Source organism: Tursiops truncatus, chromosome 2 (genome assembly GCF_011762595.2).
Source record: "Tursiops truncatus isolate mTurTru1 chromosome 2, mTurTru1.mat.Y, whole genome shotgun sequence".
In the NCBI taxonomy this organism is placed as follows: domain Eukaryota; kingdom Metazoa; phylum Chordata; class Mammalia; order Artiodactyla; family Delphinidae; genus Tursiops; species Tursiops truncatus.
This window is the reverse complement of record NC_047035.1, coordinates 74,445,851-74,467,376: the sequence shown is the minus strand read 5'-3', so window position 1 is coordinate 74,467,376 and position 21,526 is coordinate 74,445,851. Positions and strand designations below refer to the sequence as shown.

The following is a 21,526-nucleotide window of genomic DNA, read 5'->3' as shown; positions in this document are numbered from 1 at the left end:
TCACGTTCACCGGCCCCCACCCCCGCAACACACACCAAAGAAAGGCTACACACACAACAGTCCCTCCCACCCTATTACCCTACTCCCAAACCCAGCTAATTCTTGCTCTAATTACTTTAAGAGCCAAGAAGACTTCGCTGGCTCTGATGGGGGGAGCCCCCTGAATTGGGTTCAGGACAGAAGATAAGATATATGCCAAAAAAGTAAGTAAAGAGGTCACAAAAATGGGGAAGGGGCCTTTGGGATGACCCCAGGGGCTGGCTTCTAAGTAGCTACATCTCTGCAATGAGACCACTAGGGGGCAGATGAGGAACAAAAATTCCTCAGCATGGTGGTCAGCTGAGAACCACCACGGCCCACTAGATGGCGCTGATCTCCAACACACTTTCAAAAAGGAGGGAAAGCTAGAGGGGTTACCACAGGGAGAAGCTGGAGAAGGTAGCCGGTAAAGCTGAGCCTGGGTCTTAAAGGGCCATTAACTGACTTTCCCGCTGGTTACAAACTTCCCCACCTGCACTACTTCCCCAACAAGGAAAGGGGAATAAAGGAGCCCTGTTCCCATCACAAGGGGTCTCCCTTGCTAAACCAGCGAATTCTCCCTTGGCCCTATCCTGATCCAAGTCTTTGCCTAGTCCCTTCTTTAAGCTATCCCACTGTGTACGAGGGATCACCGGAGTGCTCTATTCTTTCCCCCAGGTCCACTCCTGCCCACCCACCCCAGCAGGTGGCTTGGATATTTACCTCTTTCTTCTCCTCATCCTCGGCACTGCCCTCTGGGCGGTCATCATTGCTGACTTGGTCTGCAATAGGCATGGGGGGCTCTGGAACCTCATTTTCAGGTCTGTTTTCACTTGTGTCCATGGTCACTTCCTCCTTCTCCTCACTGTCAGTATGGGGAGAGGTTGGGAGGGAAGGGCAGGAAAGAACCAAGGGGAAGAGAGAGCAAGACGTTAGGTTTTGGGTCAAGGAAACCCCCATGCCTCATCACTTGGGTGGGATTGGGAGGGTTGCTTTTTAGATCAGACTAGAGACCTTGTCCCCCCAGGAAAACCAGGGAACGGTTTTCCTAGGGGAAAGAGCACAGATCACAGCAACCACATTCACTCACTGCCCAGATGCGATAAAGCTGTGATGTGTGGGGTCAGGGCTCCAATGTTCTTAGGTAATTCACCAGAGTACCCCTATGTGAAGAGGAGAAACATCCCTCTCTGCAAAGTCCCTCAAAAGTAACTGTGATTTGCCTACAACCCCGTGGCCTCCCTAGACCTGGGCGCAGACACCTTTACTTAGCCAAACTGCATGAGAAACTAAGGGAAGCCTGATTCCTTAAAAAGAGGAGAAAGAACAGCCAGGGCTGTGGCAGATGATCCCAACCTTGGGTTTAATCAACTGCTTAGTAAGTAAAAGCCTACTGACCCTCAGGGTCTGCAGACACCAGGAATGGAGAAATGGTGGGGGTGCGGGCTGCAGGGAGAGGAAGGCTGGCGAGGGTTCAAGCTTCAACAGGGACCCCCTCTAATCCAAAAGGAAAAACAAAAACTGCCAGACAGAGTATGAAAGCTCAGAGAAGCACCAGGCCACTTTTACCTGCTCAGAGGTGTAGGAATTGTTCTTACATTCGGCCTTCGCCCAGTTTCTCCCACTCCCTTATTCCAACTTCCAAGAGATAAAGAGAGCAGGCCTCCCAGTCAGGACACACCCTCCCCTACACCACGCATCCCCCCCACAAACGCTGAACCCACTCCCCCACCCCTCTGCATCACACAAGTCAGCTCCCATTGCAGGCAACGAATCCCAGAGGTTCACTTCAGATAAACTATCTTCCCATCTTCTTTTTTCTGTCTTCATCCTGAACTTCTAACTCTAATCTCATCCCCACTACCACCCAAACACTGAGGGGTAAAAAAATCAAATCAAGATGATCAGGGGCCTAAGTCTCAAGAGAGGGGAAAGCAAGCCTCCCCAGGCTGACCATCACCAGAAAATTCAGCATTCTCGGCAGGCTGCCTGACACCCAGAGGTCAGAACAGCCTCCCCAGAGCATGCAGGGAGGGATGTATGGGAAGGGGGGGAGGAGAAAATCGGAAATGTGCCCCCAGCTAATAGGCTCCCACAGAAACACGAGATTCAACTGCCTAAATCTAAAGAAAAGTCTTATCCAAAAAATACCTATTTCCCACACAGAGAGGGCAAGTGGGGCCAATTAGAAACCGGGCAGGAAGGACAAAGGGGGAAAGCAGAATGACTGAAGACAAATCAAAACGAAAACATGGAATGAAAGCCACGGGGAAGAGAAGGGAGATGAGAGGAGCTAGAGTGGTGGGGAAAAGGGATACATGGAAATGTGAAGCTCTCACCCTTCTTTGCTTTCTGATAACATGATTTTTTTTCTCCCCCTGGAAGTGCTGTTTATCCCTTTCTGGAATGGAAGAAATAACAAAAACCAAACAAAAAAATCCTAAAAAATTAAAAAAAAAACCAAAACACCTTCCTTGTCCCAAGATCCCACCACCTCCTCCCCAACCACCCGATCCAGAGAGAGAAAATCGAGATGCAGCAACTGGGGATCCAAAAAATGGTAAATGGAAGGGGAGATGGTGGTGGTGGTGAGGGGAGGCTAAAATAGATCTGGCTTTTAAGAGATAAGCGTTAAGTCCTCACGGCAAACCCCGAATTCAGCTGGATTGGTCTCTCTGGAGAAGGAGGAGGAAGAGGGCCAGGCTGCTGGTAGTGGCTGGCTCTATTGTATTGGCGGAGCGGCGGCGATCAGCCGGAGACATGCAGGGGAGCCATCTTGCCACTTACCCAGCAGCCCGTGTGTGCGGATGGGGGAGGGCCCTGCTGCAGCAGGGGAGGGGAAAGAAGAGAGGGAGGGCGCTGAGTGAGCAAGGCTCTTATCCTCTGGCAGGCCACAAGGAGCTCACTGCTGGCTCAAAAGGCCTGGCCTTTTTCCTTCTTTTCTCAGGTTACAACAGCTACCGAGGCCTAACCCCACAGGGAGAGGGTGCTCTCTCCTCCTTTTCCACGGGGGCGGGGGAGGGGGCTGGGTGGAGAGGACATACAAAGTTACAGCTGCTTGCTTGGAAGATTCCAGAGAATAGAAGGAAAGGAAACAGCAGAGCTGGGAGTGAAAAATGATAAGAAGGAAGATAACAAAGCCAAAGTTGCAAAGAGACAGAGGGGAGGGTCACGAGCACTTTTTAAGTGCCCACCTTCCTCTATCTGAGAAGCCAGGCATAGAACACTGAAACCAGATCAGCTGGTTCAAGGTGGGGAGGTGGGATGAGATTTGGCACTATCCAATCACTGTATGGTAACTGGCTGCTCACCACGAGCAATGACCACGTATCCTTTCTTCAGGGAGATGGAAGGAGTGGATAAGGAGAAAGTTCCTTTTTGAATTACCAGTAGTGGAGGGGAGAGGTGTCTCTGAAGAGAAGACAGACAACTTTGTTTCACAGAGTCTTTAATAAGGTCACCCTGCCCCAGGGTCTGCAGGAGCCAGAAAGGAAACGGATAAACAGGGCAAGGGGACCTTGGGTAGAAGGGCTCCAAAATGAGGGCTCTGAAGTAGATAAGAAACTGAAATGAGAGGACTGTTATTGGGGACAGGGGTGGTGGTGGTGGGGTGTGTGCCAATCTGCTGGGCAGAAAGTGGGAACTAAATGGAAATTACTAATCAGGGGCATCTTCAGACTAATGTAAAATGGGAAGTTGTCTCTACCCATTCAAAAAAGCACTCAGTAGATGCTCAAAATGCCCATTTGTTGACTGCAAAGGTGCTCCTTTTGTATCCCAGTGGCAGTAAAGGTTTAACACTAAGACAAGCTTCTATGTACTTAACCAAAAACTTAGTATTATCTCATTTGTAATACCAGAGCGTTTAGTCAAAACTGAAACTTCCTCCCTGCTGCTTAAAATCTTAAACTTACATGTCAACTGCATGCTAAAGCAGTCACGTTTATACATCACACTACAGCTCCTTTTCACTGAGTGGTCCCTGGCTGCTCAGTAAGGTTGAGAGCTCTGGAGTCAAACTGGCTGGGGCTCAATCCAGGCCTCAGCCCCACCGCACACAAGTAGCATAATATTGGGCAAGTTCCTGATCCCCTCTGTGTATCAGTTTCTTAATCTGTAAAGTAGGGGTAATAACAATACCTATCTCATCTAACAGTGTGATAAGGATTTGCTCTTAGGAGTCTGGCTTGGAAGACACCCCAAGTCAAGGTAAGGATATGCATAAAACACGTGTACGTTTAATAGGCCATTATCTCATTTGGTGACACCTAGGGAGCTTTTTTTTTTTTTTGAGCATCCTCAAAGAGTAGACTGCTCTTTCTCTGATGTAAAGGCACTAATTGGTTTGACAGTTCTCAGCAATGCCCACATCACTGTCTAGTACCTGCTGGTTTACTTCCCCCTCACCTCTACCCTGCAGAGTTCCTCAAGGTCAGAGACTGCATCCCTTGACCCCTAGCCTGGGGCCTAACGCAAAGAAACGCTCAGTAAATATTTCCCAATTAGGTTGTCATTGGGGGTACCAAGTGGATATTTTAGTAAATCCTCGCTGAATTAAAGGTTTTCTTCTTAATAAGTATTTTTGGATAGAATTCCCACAGACACCGTTATCCTACAGAGAAATGTTACCTTCAAACATCCTCAAATACATGTTCCCTGTCCATCAATTGTCCTAAAATTCTTTCAGCTGCCAATATGCCTCTCCAAAAGTGGCATCCCTGGAGGAAGAATCTTCTTTCAATTGGAAATTCTATCTCATTTTTTTCAAGAATTTTATGACGTTATTCTTGGCCTTAAGACACAATGAGTTTGTGCTGTCTACTTCCCCATGATCAAACCTGTGGGACCGAAGAATTCCCAAAACTTTATTTTCATAAGAAAAAGAGGAAGCCTCGAAATTATCCCAAAATGGGACTCAATCTACTTGCAGGACTAGTCCCAAAGCCTTCTTAGCTATGCGTCAGAGCCCCACACAGCTTTTCTTTGTAGTCCCTTTTATGCAAAAGGCATCTCCTTTCCCACTATTTAAATTCTTGCACAAATATTTCTGATATCTTTGAAAAAATAAGTGAAACTGCATAGGGATGGGGGTGGGTGATATCTACCCAAAATTAAACAGTGCACAAAGCATTTGTAGCCCAGAAGAAAAGGACAGAACTACTTACAGGCTAATAACATCACATTAGAGTTCACATCTGAATAGGAATGAGATTCAGAAAAACTAACGGAAAGGGAAATTTCTATAGACATATGTTTGAGCTTTAGTTACTATAGAAAATTCAGAAGGAACTGAGGACCTGATGTGAAATTTAATAAGAAACAGTGGGATCTGACTACCCTTAGGCAGTGAGATTTAAACATAGCATACCCTCAGGAGCATACTAGTCCCAAGATAACCCAGGTCGGTATGGTTTTAGAGGGTGTGTCCTTAGATACCAACTTCTCAGTGAGCAAACTATTGGTAACAATAAATTTTACTTTTTAAAAATTATGCATCATTTGGCATACTGGCACTGTAGGTCCCCTGAGGAGTATCAATTACACTGTCATACTGGCTTAAAGGACCATTTCCTTCCTCCTACTCAGGCGAAAAAACAAATAAGCATAGTGCCAAGAGCCCAACGCTGCTATTGCCTGCAAGGTTTGTGTATACAGGAAGGTTGTATTTAGAAAAATTGGGGTTTGAATTAACTATTACTGGATGATACAGCTGCCCACACAAAGTTTTTCCTTTCCCTTTCTTTTTCTTTTTCTCTATGTTTTTTAATGTAAAAAGAGAGTACCATTATTTTCTGCTGTATGAGGAAATTTTTGTTGTATCTATAAGCAGGCAGAGGACTAGATTCTGGAACGGGGCTCAAGTGAAACAGAACTGAGGGCTCACAAATTCCTGCCCCAAGAAATGAAAAAGATACCTTACCTCATAAACCTAGAATTCCTCAGGGCACAATCAGAATCACAATGGATTTAACCAAGCACAGCCAAAAAAATTTAGGCAATCTCTTCCAAGTGGTGAGAGGTCCTTGAAGTAAAGTCGAATTTTTTTTTTAACACTTTACTGAATCAACAGGCCCCAGCTCTGTTTTTTTTAAAACTCATGTGACTTCTTGTTGAGATAGAGAGGAAAACCAAGATTAAGCTACAAATGGTCTTTTCCATTTAGCACTCACTGTTGATCCCACTTTTAAAACTGGCCAGGGCTCCAGAGATCACCAGGCTGAACACTAGCACTCTAGAGGGCTGAAAGACCAGAAGGAGTGTTGTGAATTAGTTTAGTACGGCCTCCAGAAATGTAGGCAAACTTCTCAAAGATTCATTTACCAAACCCAGTGCCAGAAGAGCCTATGGGTTTTGAGCATCTCATTTTGTTAGGCTGCTGCATAGACCATGTGGAAGGTAGGCAGAAGGAAAGCAAGTAAGAGCGATGTGTGAGAGCTACTTCTGAGCTCAGACTGCATTTCTAACCTATGGGCTGCTCCACCGAAGCTTGCTTAGGCAACAATGGACAATCTCAATATTTGCCCAAGGTGCCACTTGCTATCACCATGCCAGAATCAATGTGACTAGATAAGCTCAGTCATAAATGAAGATCAAAGCCACGTTTACCTGAGGAGAAAAACTCTGTATATAACTCCAAGGTTCATTTGCCCTGGACTTGCATGCAAAAATCCATTAAATAAGGTGCTTCAAAACAGCACAAAGTGCCACTCTGTTGCCAGGATCTCAGAGACCCACAGGATTTGAGGACAAGCAAGCAGCTTTTCAGAAAATTACTTGCCTCTCAAGGTGCACAGGAGGCACTTCCTCAGGCCCAATTAGTAGCAGGTTGTCAACATCTACTTTGAAACTGCCATTACAGAAAAGACATGCTATACTCCCATGGGATAGGGGAGGGAAAGGCAGGCATTATCTCTGATTGATGGATAGGGAAGGGAAGGTGTCACCCCATTTCCTCATCGATGGTGTAGCTGGGGAATCCTGAACACCTTCCAGAATCCGCTGGTTTTTCACTTTAAGGTCCTAGAAGAAAAACCCTTTTCCAAAGGATAATGTACCCATTCCAAAATGGAAAAACAAAAACTTTTTTCAAAGGCAATAGAGTGAACTTTTAGCTTTCAAACCAAAAATGTAATGGCCACAAGATGGCAGCAGAGGCAAGAATATTAGAATAGACAGTAGCAAGGCAAAAGTTATAATAATGAGTACATAATTATTGTTAAAGTCTCAAGAAAATGAGATAATAAACCATGTCACTGCCCACCACCCTCCAAAATCAGAGGCAAAAGATAGCCTGAAGCTCTAAGAAGAACATAAATGATTAGATGTACATAAAGGGAAAAATCATATTGATAGTATTAGTGTTAAAATGCCATTAAAACAATCATGGAACAAAGTTAGGCCAACTGTCTACACAGGATATTCACTAAAGTAGTATAGGATTCCTGATATCTAAAAGCTAAGCAATCTTATTTCCACAATGCTTTTCTTTTTCACTTCCCATGAGACTCTGAAGCCAGGAATTTTGGTTCAATGGCTTCTTAATTTGTAATACCTAGCTCTGAAGAATGAATGACATACATGTTCAATTACAAATTTAATTTGATATGACAGTATTTTTCTAGGACTACACATAAGGAATAAAAAATTCATGTTAACTGCATAAATGGTAAAATCAATCCAAGGGTCTTAGAAGGAATAACTTGACTTGATATGGACTTCATATTTTGCTGTATTGTACACTGTGGGAGATAACTAGGATAGACTGTGCTTAATAAAATGATAGCTTATAACCAGAGAAAATAAAATAACTAAAAAACAGCACTCTCCTGTAAGGTGCTCTGTAGATCCTCAACATCCTTTACTAAACTGTGTTCCCAGGCTCACATGTAGCTGGTAAATGTGAGTTAAAGACTGAGTTAAAATGCCTGAGTCAATGCCCTTACACTGTCTTGAGTTTACAAAAAGAAGCCTCTGCTGCCTCCTTCTTAAAGGAATTGACTGTTTTGGTCAGATGATTCCAGATATGGGGTTCCTTTTGCTCTCACCACCACTTTTCAGACGACCTTAAGAGTTCTGGTGGCAACTCTGAACATAGTAACTGAAGTCTAGCCTTAGTCCAGATAAAGCTCTGCCTTCACATTTTATAATGAAACTAGGACTTAGCCAAAGAACCCTAGAGAGCCAAGAACTAGCCCACAAACTGGGATTGTTATACCCCAGTTGAGAGAGATCACTTACACAGTGTGATGAATCCTTTCTGATTCTGGTAGGTGGGGGGTCGGAGTCTCTGAGGTCTGGGGCTGTGTGGCAGCTGGCGGCTCTGCCTCTTCAGCTTCACACTTCTTTGGGCTCCCCTGTAAGGACAAACACAGCAAAACAAACATAGCAACGTACTTAAATCTGCTTGGTTCCTTTTCTATAACGTGGAGTTGGTAAAAGGCAGAGCACAACATACACAGTACCCGCTCCACACATAACTCTATTTATCTTCATTATTTCATTTAAGAAAGTGGAATGGAATATTGCTTACAGAATTTCTATGCCAAAAATCATTTTATTAAAATTCTTCTTTGAGAGAACTGAGAAAAGGCTTCCTTTTGGGCAGAAAAAAGGGAGATGTTCCGAGGAAGAACTGACCTTGAGAGCCCTGAAGATGAGAACCCTGCTGCTCAGCCTCATGGAGAACTTTCATGAACCAGGGATTTGGAAATAAAAGTAGACTCTAGGGGCTTCCCTGGTGGCGCAGTGGTTGACAGTCCGCCTGCCGATGCAGGGGACGCGGCTTCGTGCCCCGGTCCGGGAAGATCCCGCATGCCGCGGAGCGGCTGGGCCCGTGAGCCATGGCCGCTGAGCCTGCGCGTCCGGAGCCTGTGCTCCGCAACGGGAGAGGCCACAACAGTGAGAGGCCCGCGTACCGCAAAAAAAAAAAAAAGTAGACTCTAACAGGTTTTTCCCCAACCTTCTCCATTTCTATTGAACATTATCCAGACTGCACTTTCAGTTTTATAGCTAAGACAAAAGGGAAAATCATGCCTAATCCTCCGTCTCCCTCTTAGGGAAGGGGCATAATACCCTACCCGCTCAGGCTGTAACCTCTGGGTCACATGCTTTTCAGCTGGCTCAGGTTGGCTCATACGCCTCACTAGGATAGAGGTTGAGGTGGAAGTCCTCTCCTTTGGCTCAAGGACCTGAAGCTGTGGCAATGGTGGAGTTGCAACCTCCTGACCAGAAGAGGGATCTTTGGTTTCAGTGTAGCTGGTGCTGCTGTCCCTGGAGACTCCAGGGCTCAGAGACTAAAGAAATGAAACACATTAGGCAAATTATTTTATATGCCATATATTCAGTAGATCACTGAGTTTTCCAACTTAATACTTTAGATCTTTTTATTCAAAGATTTTATTTACATCTTTCCCTAGGTTTATTCCTGTTTCATTTAGTGACCTCCCTGACTTCCTAGATTACTCAACAAATTGTTTATCAACTCCCAACTAGGTGCTGGGTACTGGGATACACACATAAAAAGGCATGTCCATATCCTCAAGAAGTTTATAGTCTAGCAGAGGAAATGGGTATGGATTCAGCTTTCTTTGCAATCAAAGGGAATCAAATTGAAAAAGGACCCAACTTAGGAATCAATGAGTTGAAAGTGAGACTCCGAAATGAGAAGAAAGTAATCACTGTACTGGGGACTTAAAGGAAGCTTTTCTGCTGGAAATCATGATAGATTCTCCAGGGGTTGAAAAACACTGCAGTACAGACAGAACATCAACGCACCCAGGATTCTCCCACACTTACTTTTCTGCTGTTGCTTGACGCTGAACGTGAACGTGAACGGGAACGGGACCTGGATTCTGATGTTGACCTGGAGCCCATCTTGGGTCTACCACGAGGGTTGGAATGAGTACCTGCCTGAGATACATCTCTCTGCTTGGATCTTGGAGGTGAATGAGACTGAGAGCCTGAGCTGTCAGGAGAGCGAGATCTTGATCTAGAACTGGAGGATGACGATGAGGAGGATCGGCTAGAGGATGAGTCAGCTGACCGTTTCAATCTGTGGCTTGGGACAAGAGTATGAGAAGCCCTCCTGTCTTCCTTCTGTTCCAAAGATTCCTCCGTGATCCCTTTGGCCAGTGTGAATTCCTCGATTTTTAGAGGGAGTGGTTGAGCTGATTTTTCTGATTCAGTTTCAAGACCCTTCTGGGTTGAGGATTCAGCTTGTGTGCTTTTCTGAACTAGAGGCAGGACACTCTCCTCTGGCACTTTCTCTACTGGAGATTCTACTTTGGTGTCTGCAGGGCTTGACAAAGGAGACAGACCTCCCACCAACTGCACAGTATGCTGAGACAGTAAGAGCTCCCTGGCCTCAGCATCTGTATTAGGAGGAGACAACTGAATAAGGACAGGAGGGGCTGGGCCTTCCATGGGTTCTATTTCTTCTTCACTCTGGAGTTGTGTATTAGGTGGTGGAGAAGATGCTTCCTTGGTAAGTAAAGGTGGGGGAGTCTCCTCCTCACTAGCAGTTTGCTCTGGTTGTAGCACAACAGGGGCCTTCTCCAGATCTTCAGTCAATCGAGGAGGGGAAGGGGACTTGGATTTTTCCTCCAAGCTTTTTGAAGGTTTTATTTCTCTTTCTTCTTCCTCAAGGGGAGAAGCTGTTTTCATCTCTTTCTCCTGCTGATGTCTGGCCAGATGACTTCTTCTGGCCTCTTCCTGGGACCTTGTAACTCTCCCTCCTCTCTCTAACCCCTCCTGTTCCTGGGATCTTATAGTTTGGGATCTCTCATCCATTACCTCCTCAACTTTTACACTGGGCTTCTCTTCCCCCTCTTCTTCCTTAAACTGCTTCAGGACTGGTGCATCCCTAGATTTTTGTCCCTCATCATCGTCTTCCTCCTCTTCCTCCTCTTCTTCCTCTTCCTCGTCCTCTTCTTCTTCCTCTTCAGTTTTCAAATTTCGATCTGCTCTGAGCCTCAGATTTCTGGAAGGTGTTTCTTGATCCTCTTCCTCCTCAGCAGCCTGGCTACACTCAGAGAGTTTAGCTGCTCTTGCCTGAAAGAAAAAATATTCAATGGTTCCAAGTATATTTGCTCACTATCAACAGAGGAGAAAAAGTATCTCACAAGGCACACACATGACGAAGAAACTCAATGATATATGCTTTCAGCAACACAGAAAACAAATGCGACAAGAGACACACGTGACTAGTATGGGCTCTTACAGGAATCAAAATAGAGTGACCAAAAAGAATAAAATAATGAAACTGCTAGTACTTCATTTGTTAGCGTCAAGCTTTAAAAATAAATATAGGGCTTCCCTGATGGCGCAGTGGTTGAAAGTCCGCCTGCTGATGCAGGGGACACGAGTTCGTGCCCCGGTCCGGGAAGATCCCACATGCCGCGGAGCAGCTGGGCCCATGAGCCATGGCCGCTGAGCCTGCGCGTCCGGAGCCTGTGCTCCGCAACAGGAGAGGCCACAGAGGTGAGAGGCCCGCATACCAAAAGAAAGAAAAAAAATATATATATATATATAAACTGAACATCTAGAAAGGGGGTGGGGGCGGGACTGACCTATTATCAATAAATGCGATTATTTTGATCATCTTTGGGGTATATTTAATTTTTTCCCATTGTTTCTTTTCCACAGTTGTAATTACACTATACATATGCTTTTGTATACTGTTTACTTAACACTGTATCATACAGCTTTAAGGTTTTAATTGAATAATGAATTATATCTTTTCTAATAATGTGCTACCTTAGGAATACAGACCAGCCTACTAACTTTCACAGTTATTTTTTTATTTGTTTTGTTTTTTTTGAGGTACACGGGCCTCTCACTGTTGTGGCCTCTCCTGTTGCGGAGCACAGGCTCCGGACGTGCAGGCCCAGCGGCCATGGCTCACGGGCCCAGCTGCTCCGCGGCATGTGGGATCTTCCCGGACCGGGGCACGAATCCGTGTCCCCTGCATCGGCAGGCGGACTCTCAACCACTGCGCCACCAGGGAAGTCCCACAGTTACTTTTTTATATATTCTTTTAGAAATTCGAAGGCCAGGGACTTCCCTGGCAGTCCAGGGGTTAAGACACCACGCTTCCAAATGCAGGGGATGTGGGTGCGATCCCTTGTCAGGGAACTAAGATCCCACATGCTCACAGCATGGCTAAAAAAGAAATCCAAAGGCCAGAGCAGATATAAATTAGAAAACAAAAAACAAGAAAAATGATTATGAAGAGAAAGGAGATGACTATACAGAAAGCTAGAGAGATACCAACTCTGAAATAGTTTGAGGAAAAAGAGGAGGAGGAGGAGATATCCAAGGCATTACCCAAAGAGGTGAAGGATGCTTTCAGAGGTAACTGAGTTACCTGTCTGACTCTGGATGATCGTCTTTCTCCTTTCCTTGGTTTCTCATCATCAGATTCACCTTTCTCTTCGGAAATAGAGGCGCTTTTTCCTATCAAATGAAAAAAAACCAAGTCAGACTCATAACATGAACATTCATTCAAGACTGCTTTCTAAAATTCAATCGATCAAAGCATATGAGCGGCTCAATACATATCTGTATTAATCTCTCTGACTTCTATGTGGAAGAAAAGACTATATAAAGCCCTAAGGGTCAGGGTCATGTTGATAATTCCTGCTATGCACATCTGGAATGTTTTTAATGTCACAAAGCCAATTCACATATTATAAATAATTCAAATAAATGTAAAATAACTACCAAGGGCTTCAAATTGTCTAGCACAAAGTACATTTATTTCTGTAAAATGTTTTGTCACTGAATCAAAGCCCAAGACTTCACTGTGTTCAGTGTCCATTTTTTTGGACTGCCTATTGCCACCACTAGTTTTGACCAAAACATCATGATTAATATACCAGTTTGTAAAACAATTATCTCATGATGTAAGTACTTAAGAGAAATGATTTTCAGGGCTCAGGGCTTCAGAAATGGCCCCTCTCAATTATGTTTTATATATGGAGCTCAAGGTGAGATTATCTTAAAGAAAAATAAGCTCTACTATTAAAAGAAAGCTTGTGGACTTCCCTGGCAGTTCAGTGGTTAAGACTCCATGCTTACACTGCAGGGGGCACAGGTTGGTCATTCCAAATAACAACTCCATGTAAAACTGGAAAAAAATTTCACTTACGTTCCATGAAGGAAGGTAACTGTGGGTAAATCACTTAAATAATTTGGGTCTCAGTGTCTTGACTGAGAAAATGGAGGGGATGGACCGGAAGACCTCTACGTTTCCTACCAGTGTTAAAATATTACAGAGTAGCAATGCAAATATTGATGTGAACCAGTTTAGAAAACAGCCTAAATATAATTATATTTCAGATACGTACGATACAGTACAAAAGGTTTAAATGATCCATAAAAACCTGTGCTACCCGAACAGTATTTAAACTAGTGCAAATAAAGCAGATGGTGTGAGCTCTCATCCAAGGTCTTCTCTCTTATTTTATTCCAGCAATCTAAACTAAACTAGTCTCTGCTTCTGTAACTAAAAGAAGAAAAGAAACTTACAGAATGAACTAGAAGACTGCACATATTTCATAAAACTTTACTCCATGATCACTTGATTAACAGGATCTTTGAATATATACCATTTCATATCTGGGTTAGAGAATAAAGACTTGCATTACAGGTGTGTGTACAGGAACTAGGGTTAGGATATTCAGTGACAGGTCAGATTCTTCAGCAAAGATTTAAAGAGTAATCTGTAAGATATTAATAAATAATGTGGTGCCTATAATAATCAATAATTTCATAATTAAATGACCTGGAATAGGTTAAATTACAAAATGAGGAAAAGCAAAAGAAAACCTTTTCCATGAATTTCAGGAAAAGCTCCTTGGCATGTATCAAAATAAGGGAAAGAAGCTGACTTATTGTAGTTTAACAAAAAAGAAAAAAAAAGACAGAGGGTGGAGAGAGGGATGAACAGGCAGAGCAAAGAGGAGTTTTAGGGCAGTGAAAATACCCTGGTATGATACTCTAATGATGGATACATGTCATTATACATTTGTCCAAACCCACAGAATGTACAACATCAAGAATGAACCCTAAGGTAAACTATAGACTTTGGGTGATTATGATGTGTCAGTGTATGTTCACCCATTGTAAAAAATGTACCACTCTGGTGCGGGATGTTGATATTAAGAGAGGCTATGCATACGTGGGGGCAGAGGGTGTATGAGAAATCTCTGTACCTTTACGATTTTGCTGTGAACCTAAACCTGCTCTAAAAAAAATAATGTCTTAAAAAAAAATCACTATCCAGATGCTCAAGAATTAAAAAAAAAAAAAAAAAAAAAAAAAGAAGAGGCTTCCCTGGTGGTGCAGTGGTTAAGAATCCATCTGCCAGGGCTTCCCTGGTGGTGCAGTGGTTGAGTCCGCCTGTCGATGCAGGGGACATGGGTTTGTGCCCCGGTCCGGGAAGATCCCACGTGCCGCGGAGCAGCTGGGCCTGTGAGCCATGGCCGCTGAGCCTGCGCGTCTGGAGCCTGTGCTCCGCAACGGGAGAGGCCACAACAGTGAGAGGCCTGCGTACTGCAAAAAAAAAAAAAAAGAAAAAAAGAAAAAAAGAAAAAGAATCCACCTGCCAATGCAGGGAACACGGATTCATGCCCTGGTTGGGGAAGATCCCACATGCCGCGGAGCAACTAAGCCCGTGCGCCAAAACTACTGAGCCTGCACTCTAGAGCCTGCAAGCTACAACTACTGAGCCCGTTTGCCTGGAGCCCGTGCTCCGCAACAAGAGAAGCCACCGCAATGAGGAGCACGCGCACCACAACGATGAGTAGCCCCCGCTCGCCGCAACTAGAGAAAGCTCGTGCGCCACAACTAGAGAAAGCCCGCATGCAGCAACAAAGACCCAACGCAGCCAAAAATAAATAAAATAAATTAAAAGATAAAAATAAAAAGAAGAAGAAAAAGTTACCCAGGTTGGAGGGAAGGTAAAGATTTGAAAATTGCAGATATCTTAAGCTTATAAATAGGCAAAGAAAAGACTGGAAAATTATATAGCAAACTATCAACTGTGGTTATTTTTGTTTGTGGGACTTCTGATGACTTAAAAACCTGTTTAAAGGGCCTATATGGGAAAAGAATCTAAAAAAGAGTGGATATATATGTATAAGTGATTCACTTTACAGTATACCTGAAACTAACGCAACATTGTAAATCAACTATATGCCAATAAAATTTTTTAAAAATTAGGGAATTCCCTTGTGGTCTATTGGTAAGGACTCGGTGCTTTCACTGCCGGGGCCCGGGTTCGATCCCTGGTAGGGGAACTAAGATCCCACGAGCTGCACAGCGCAGCCAAATAAAACAAACGAAAACCTGTTTTTTCCTGTTTTTCCAAAAATTTTCTAATGAATACACACTACTTTTTGTAATAAGAAAACAAACATTTTTAAAACAATAAAATCCTATACCCTGGAGGGAAAACCTACAGGAGAGATTCTCTGATACGCCTCAAATACTACGAACAGTTAAAATTCACAGGCCTAGCCAACCCAAGTACTTGCTTTTACCACTGCAAGTTCTATATAAGAAACATTCTCTTTGTTGTTTATTTTCAACTTAAAAGCAAGTGTTACAAGCACATATACCAAAGATGCTTTGCAGTGAATAACAAAGCACATATATGCTCTGAATAAATAAATGTGATTTTAAGGGGGGAAAAAAGGCATGTACAAAGTTTACCAGAGATAAATGTGCTAAACAGATCAAATAAGAGTTCTGGAGCTGTGATTTTAAAATTAGGTATGCACAAGCAAATAGCCTTTATCTCCATCAATTATAAACTGTATGCTATTCTATTAGATCATAATGTTATTTTGATACTGTAAAACTGCAATGACAGGATTCTAGATGATCCCTCCTCTAGAAGCACTTGCCTAATAAGTCATCAAAGAGATGTGGGAAAAATGGGAAGGGCTGGTCAGAAAGTTCTGGACATCACTGTTTTGCAAAGAAAATGACAACTGGAGGGGAACCTCAGACATGAAAACAAGAGCCTAGTAAGCAATACAAAATATAAGAAAGAGATGAGGAATTTCTTCCAGCTCCTTGTAAGGAGCTGATGTGATGCAGACAAGGTTCTGGGAAAGGTGCCATCTTCTATTATGTGAACATGGCCACATGAGTGTCTTCAGCCAGATGTTAATAATGTGTGCAGAAACTGAGCACCTTTAGCAAAGAGTGGTACGAATACTGGTAACAGGTTAATAAATGTATTTCAGGAGTTAAAAAGCAAGCCAGGGTGAATGTAAGATTTCTAAGATTCCAAAGCCAGAAGCCTTCAGGAGAGCAAAGGCAGTGTAGAATGTATTAAAGTGAAGAATGGGGCCTTCCCTGGTGGTCCAGTGGTTAAGACTCTGTGCTCCCCCAACGTAGGGAGCACAGGTTCGATCCCTGATCAGAGGATCCCGGATGCCGCACAGCTTGGCAAAAAACCCCACAAAAAACCAAACAAAAAAAACAGACTGAAGAATGTTTAAGGGTCATATAGGAAGGTAGTTTCTTCATCTTGGAAAACAAATCCCTGGGCAGGATTTGCAGGATCCAGGTTAGGTAGCTACAGAGATCAGAGCAAAGCCTGTGGCCAGAGGGTATCCTTGGGTATGAAAAAGCAGCAGAAATTAAGAGAATGGAGACCTGGCAATGATGCCAACCCTAAATATGACTCATGTTAGCTGTATAAGTAACTTACCTAACATTTCTTTATAATCTCAGCATCCAGATTTAACACAAGAACAGGAATGAGGGCTAAATGCTCTGTAAGCCAAAGGCTGGCTAAGATCCCCTGGGGCTATACCTTTGTTAATCAATCTGTATTCTGAATATCCATTTTTAAATGTTTTTGTATTTTTCCTCCTAATTTTCCTAGAGTGGGCTCTTTTTGGAAAAATTAACTGAAGATAATAAGGACTGTTGTATACCCAGTCACGATCTAGGAGGCAACTTCTGACTATGGAGGGTGAATACTGACTCCCAACATCTTAGAAAAATCTGAAGAAAGTGATGGAAAGATATGAAGTCAAGAAGGAGAGCCAGGCAGGATTTTATAAACCAATTTTTCCTTCCTATTTGGGATTGTGACTACAGCACATTAATGCGAGGTTGCTGGCATATAATAAGCCAAGGATCTTGATTAACTATAATGCTGAAAAACTATTCTTTCATTTAGTCATTCATAAACTGAGCTGATCAACAGAACTACCAGGGGACTTTTTAAAAATATAAGGTCTCGGGACTTACATTCTTTGAGATTCTTGGGGCAGGGCCCAGGAATTCATATTCTTAAAAAAAATAATATCCAGGGGCTTCCCTGGTGGCGCAGTGGGTAAGAATCCACCTGCCAATGCAGGGGACACGGGTTCGAGCCCTGGTCTGGGAAGATCCCACATGCCGCAGAGCAACTAAGCCCACGCGCCACAACTACTGAGCCTGTGCTCTAGAGCCCGCAAGACACAACTATTGAAGCCCACGCGCCTAGAGCCCGTGCTCCACAAGAGAAGTCACCGCAACGAGAAGCCTGCGCACTGCAACGGAGAGTAGCCCCCGCTCGCTGCAACTAGAGAAAGCCTGCGCACTGCAACGGAGAGTAGCCCCCGCTCGCTGCAACTAGAGAAAGCCTGCGCGCAGCGAGGACCCAATGCAGCCAAAATAAATAAATAAATTTATTTAAAAAAAAAAATCCTCAGGTACCACTACTGATTACCAAAACATGTTACTAGGAACCTTAATCAAAATCTTACTAAATAAGGAACCCCAAACATCCAAAGCTAACAAATAAGCTGGAAGCCTAATAGTTTACGAGCCTACGGCAGACTGACGCTGTACACCTGAAAAAAATCTAATTTCTGGGCTTCCCTGGTGGCGCAGTGGTTGAGAGTCCGCCTGCCGATGCAAGGGACATGGGTTCGTGCCCCGGTCCAGGAAGATCCCACGTGCCGCGGAGCGGCTGGGCCCGTGAGCCATGGCCGCTGAGCCTGCGCGTCCGGAGCCTGTGCTCCGCAACAGGAGAGGCCACAACAGTGAGAGGCCCGCGTACAACTAAAAAAAAAAAAAAAAAAAATCTAATTTCTGGGTAAACTCCAGGCATTACTACCGATCCAACCAAGCACTGCTAGAACTCCAAACTACCACTCCATTTAGGACCTTGACCAAATTTTACGCCACATCTGTTATGAAATTCACATTCTAACCAAGATCAGAGGTAGGAAAGTTTATGGATAGAGTACACCGAAGAGGACACACAGCAATTGTTTGTTGTATTCTACAATTTACTACATTCATTTCTTACTTTTTTTTCACCTCTTTCCTTTCACCTGTTTTTTTTCCCCTCCTCCAACAATTACAGCCATAGGCATAGTCCTGCTGAAGACACAAAGCACTTAAGAGACTACTGGCCACCTTCCTCACTCTAAATCTTTACTTGCTTTTGAAACCTTATATCTATTTCAGGACATTCCTCATTTTCACTTCAAGTTACATTTAGAACAGAAAGAGGCTCTCTCTTTTTCAAGAGTTCCTTATCAAATCATATTGCTATCAAGAATTTTCAATGGTTCCCCCATTACCTTTAAAATTAAATATCACCTTCCTTCCTACCTCTGTGCCTTTGTTCCTTCCTAAAAATACCCTCTTGTCTTCTCTGTGCCAACTCAAATCCTACGTATTTCTAAGGCTCACTCAAATCCTACACCTCCTTCATGAGGCTCTCTCTAATCTCTCTAATCCTCAGAGAATTTTTTACTCTTTGGAATTCCAGTGGTACGTGTGTCCGTACTACTTGTATGTCACCTAAAACATACCATCTTCCATTGTTAGTTTTATGTGCAGTTGTCTTCTCTCTCCCTAATAGATTTTACAATGTGCTGACTCCCTACACACTCTAGCATAGAGACACATATACAGCAGGAATTCTATACGTAATTTTTTGGCTTATTTTTATTTAAGAAGCAATGCTGACAACTAATTTATAAAAAGAGTTTTCCCCTTCCACATGGCTTTACAATCAGGGAAAAAAAGAGTGCTAAGAGCAAAATGAATCAATTGGTGGTTTGCTGTTTTTATTTTGAAGAGAAAAGAGATCTCTAAAAGAAATTATTTCTCTCCCATCATTAAATATCTCCTAAAAATCTGCTTTCCGGAAAGAGTTCCATATTAACCAGAAGAGCTAGCAACTTCTATACATTCTAGAAGTATTAAATATGGAATGATCACCTTCTCCATGACCACTAACATTAACAATCATTCAAAATACTTGTTAATTTACACACTGGTTTACTTTATCTACCTACTGTTCACATGTCTTATACGCATGTTCCCCTAAAGGCACACTGTTTTGACAGGTAGTTCCTAGAAGACAAAGGCTGCATTTACAGACTTTTGCTTGAGATACTATACAAAAGTGGGTGCTTAACATTTTTTTAAATGTGAAAAAATTAATCTTACCTGAACCAATTCCACACACTGGGTTTGAACTCCCCGTAATATGCTCAAATAATACCCTGCACTGCCTCTCATAGTACACAGCATAACTCCAGTTAATTATGTAATAATTTGTTTAATGTCCATCTTCTCACTAGACTGTATGTTTCATTATGACAGAGACTTGTCTTTTTCTCTACTATATTCCTGGTGCCTAGCACAAGCCTGGCATACAACAGGCAAGTTTTTACTTGTAAAAACTTGTTGAATGAATTAATAAACTGCAGATGCCCATTTGGGGGGATGACTGGATGTGTAACACACAATATATACAATTGGTGAAGAGATGAAAAAGAGTTTTGACTGTTGCTAAATTCAGAGGCAGAGGAAGTTAGAGAGGTATACAGATGAGAAGAAAAATCAGACTGCCTCATAAAATACTGAGAGGTCAACACAACATAGAGGTGAACGCAGACTTCAAAAAGGACATAATTTCCATGAAAAACAGATGTCAAATAACACTGTCACAGAATTGCCCTGGGACTTTAATGGAGGCTTAGCATGAAAGGAGGTGTAACTACCTCCCCCCACCAACTACGCAGGATTGACAAAACAGCGCAGTGGGGAGGGAGATACGTACTGGGTGAATGTCTGCTGAGCTCCAGCTCTGGTCTCTCCAGGCTGCTCTGAAAGTCAGGAGGCAGCAGGGAAGCCACTCCCTCGGGATGGATCATCTCGTCCTCCGACTCAGCTGAAGCTTCTGCAAAGTACAGATTGGGTCGGGGCAGGGAGGGAGTGAAGGGCTCAGCATGTGGGAATATGTAGAGGAGTGAAGGAGGTCAGGCAAAGTCACGGATACAGAGTATATACTAAAAAGAGCACTGTCCATAGAGAAAAACTCCCTAAGATAAGGCTCTTGTTCATCTAAAGGGTAGCTTAATTTACTTATAACTCTTCCTGTTGGCAGGAATGCTCTTCTAGTCAAGACAGTCAAATTAAGTGTCTTCTTCCCTGACAAAAGGTAAATAGTAACTCACTTGGCTCCATAAACTACCAAAGCAAATAACTGGCAGTCTCAGCCTGACTTATATTCCTGAAACTGCCTAGTGAAACAGGCCCATCTACTCAGTGAAAGGAATAAGCAGGAAGAACTCCTTGTAAGAAGTGACAGTCTGGGCTTACCTTCAAGTTCTGCAGCTTCTCGAGCTTCACGTTCCAGACGCTGCCTAAGCAGCTCCTGCTGCTTTTCCAGATACTGCTTTATGAAACTGTTCTGGCTCATTTCCTCGCCAATCTGTGTAGAAGACATGGAAAAAGATAGTCTAGGAAAACAAACCAGGAAAACGCAAGGTACAAAATTCCATGGAAAGATACGGAAAATGTTGGAGGGCCCTTTTCTAAGCTACTCCTAAGTTGAGGACCAAAATATATAGCCCTACGATTCACAAAAGATGGCAAAGAGGAACTGCACACATAATTTTTTATTTTAAATATTCAGTTCCCAGCCAAAGAATGATACACAAATAATTCAAAAAAATAAAAATTCCTATAAAATTATGCCTTTTAGTCTAAATTTTTAGATAATCTAAATTATATAAAGATAATCTAAATTTTCCTTTTAATAATATCAAAAACTGAAGGAAAAAAATACTAGTTCATACTAATTCATCTTTTGTTCACACAAAAGATCAACCTCCACCTATCCAGGAAACATTTTGTTAAACATCTCCAAAATTCAACTACTAGACTTAAAAGCCTGAAAGCAAGAGACTAAGAAAAGGGATTCAGCATTTAGACAGAGTTCTAACTCCATTTTCTTTGGGTGAGAAGAAATCTTTGGTAACAATTTTTAAAATCCAGGAGCTTAATCCCTTTTCCCATTTTTTTCTGCAACACAGACTCCCATGTCACTATTCTGCCCTTCAGCTTTCTCTTCACAAGTCCTCTTCCCGAGAAGCTTCTTGCTTAGCAAGTCCTATTAGAACTCCAGAAAAAGGAAAAAAATCTGAATAAATACTTTCTATGTCATTAGTCATCTTTCCTAAGCGTGGTAAATGTT

At 43.0% G+C, this 21,526-nt stretch overlaps 1 protein-coding gene across 7 annotated transcripts in view; it reads right to left on the bottom strand.

Annotated features, from left to right (window-relative positions):
• ACIN1 (apoptotic chromatin condensation inducer 1) overlaps positions 1-21,526 on the bottom strand; it is a 33,354-nt gene that overhangs the window by 8,854 nt on the left and 2,974 nt on the right. For 5 of the 7 annotated variants that reach the window (XM_033851342.1, XM_073800653.1, XM_073800652.1 and 2 more), the window contains exons 3-9: positions 20,650-20,761; positions 20,108-20,227; positions 12,383-12,471; positions 9,814-11,067; positions 9,096-9,311; positions 8,257-8,372; positions 742-883 (exon numbers count right to left, since the gene is read on the bottom strand). In XM_033851342.1, the coding sequence (XP_033707233.1) occupies positions 742-883; positions 8,257-8,372; positions 9,096-9,311; positions 9,814-11,067; positions 12,383-12,471; positions 20,108-20,227; positions 20,650-20,761 (2,049 nt within the window). Of the gene's footprint in view, positions 1-741; positions 884-2,357; positions 2,654-8,256; positions 8,373-9,095; positions 9,312-9,813; positions 11,068-12,382; positions 12,472-20,107; positions 20,228-20,649; positions 20,762-21,526 lie in introns of those variants that run through there. The other 2 variants (XM_033851344.1, XM_033851345.2) reach the window with 2 other exon arrangements.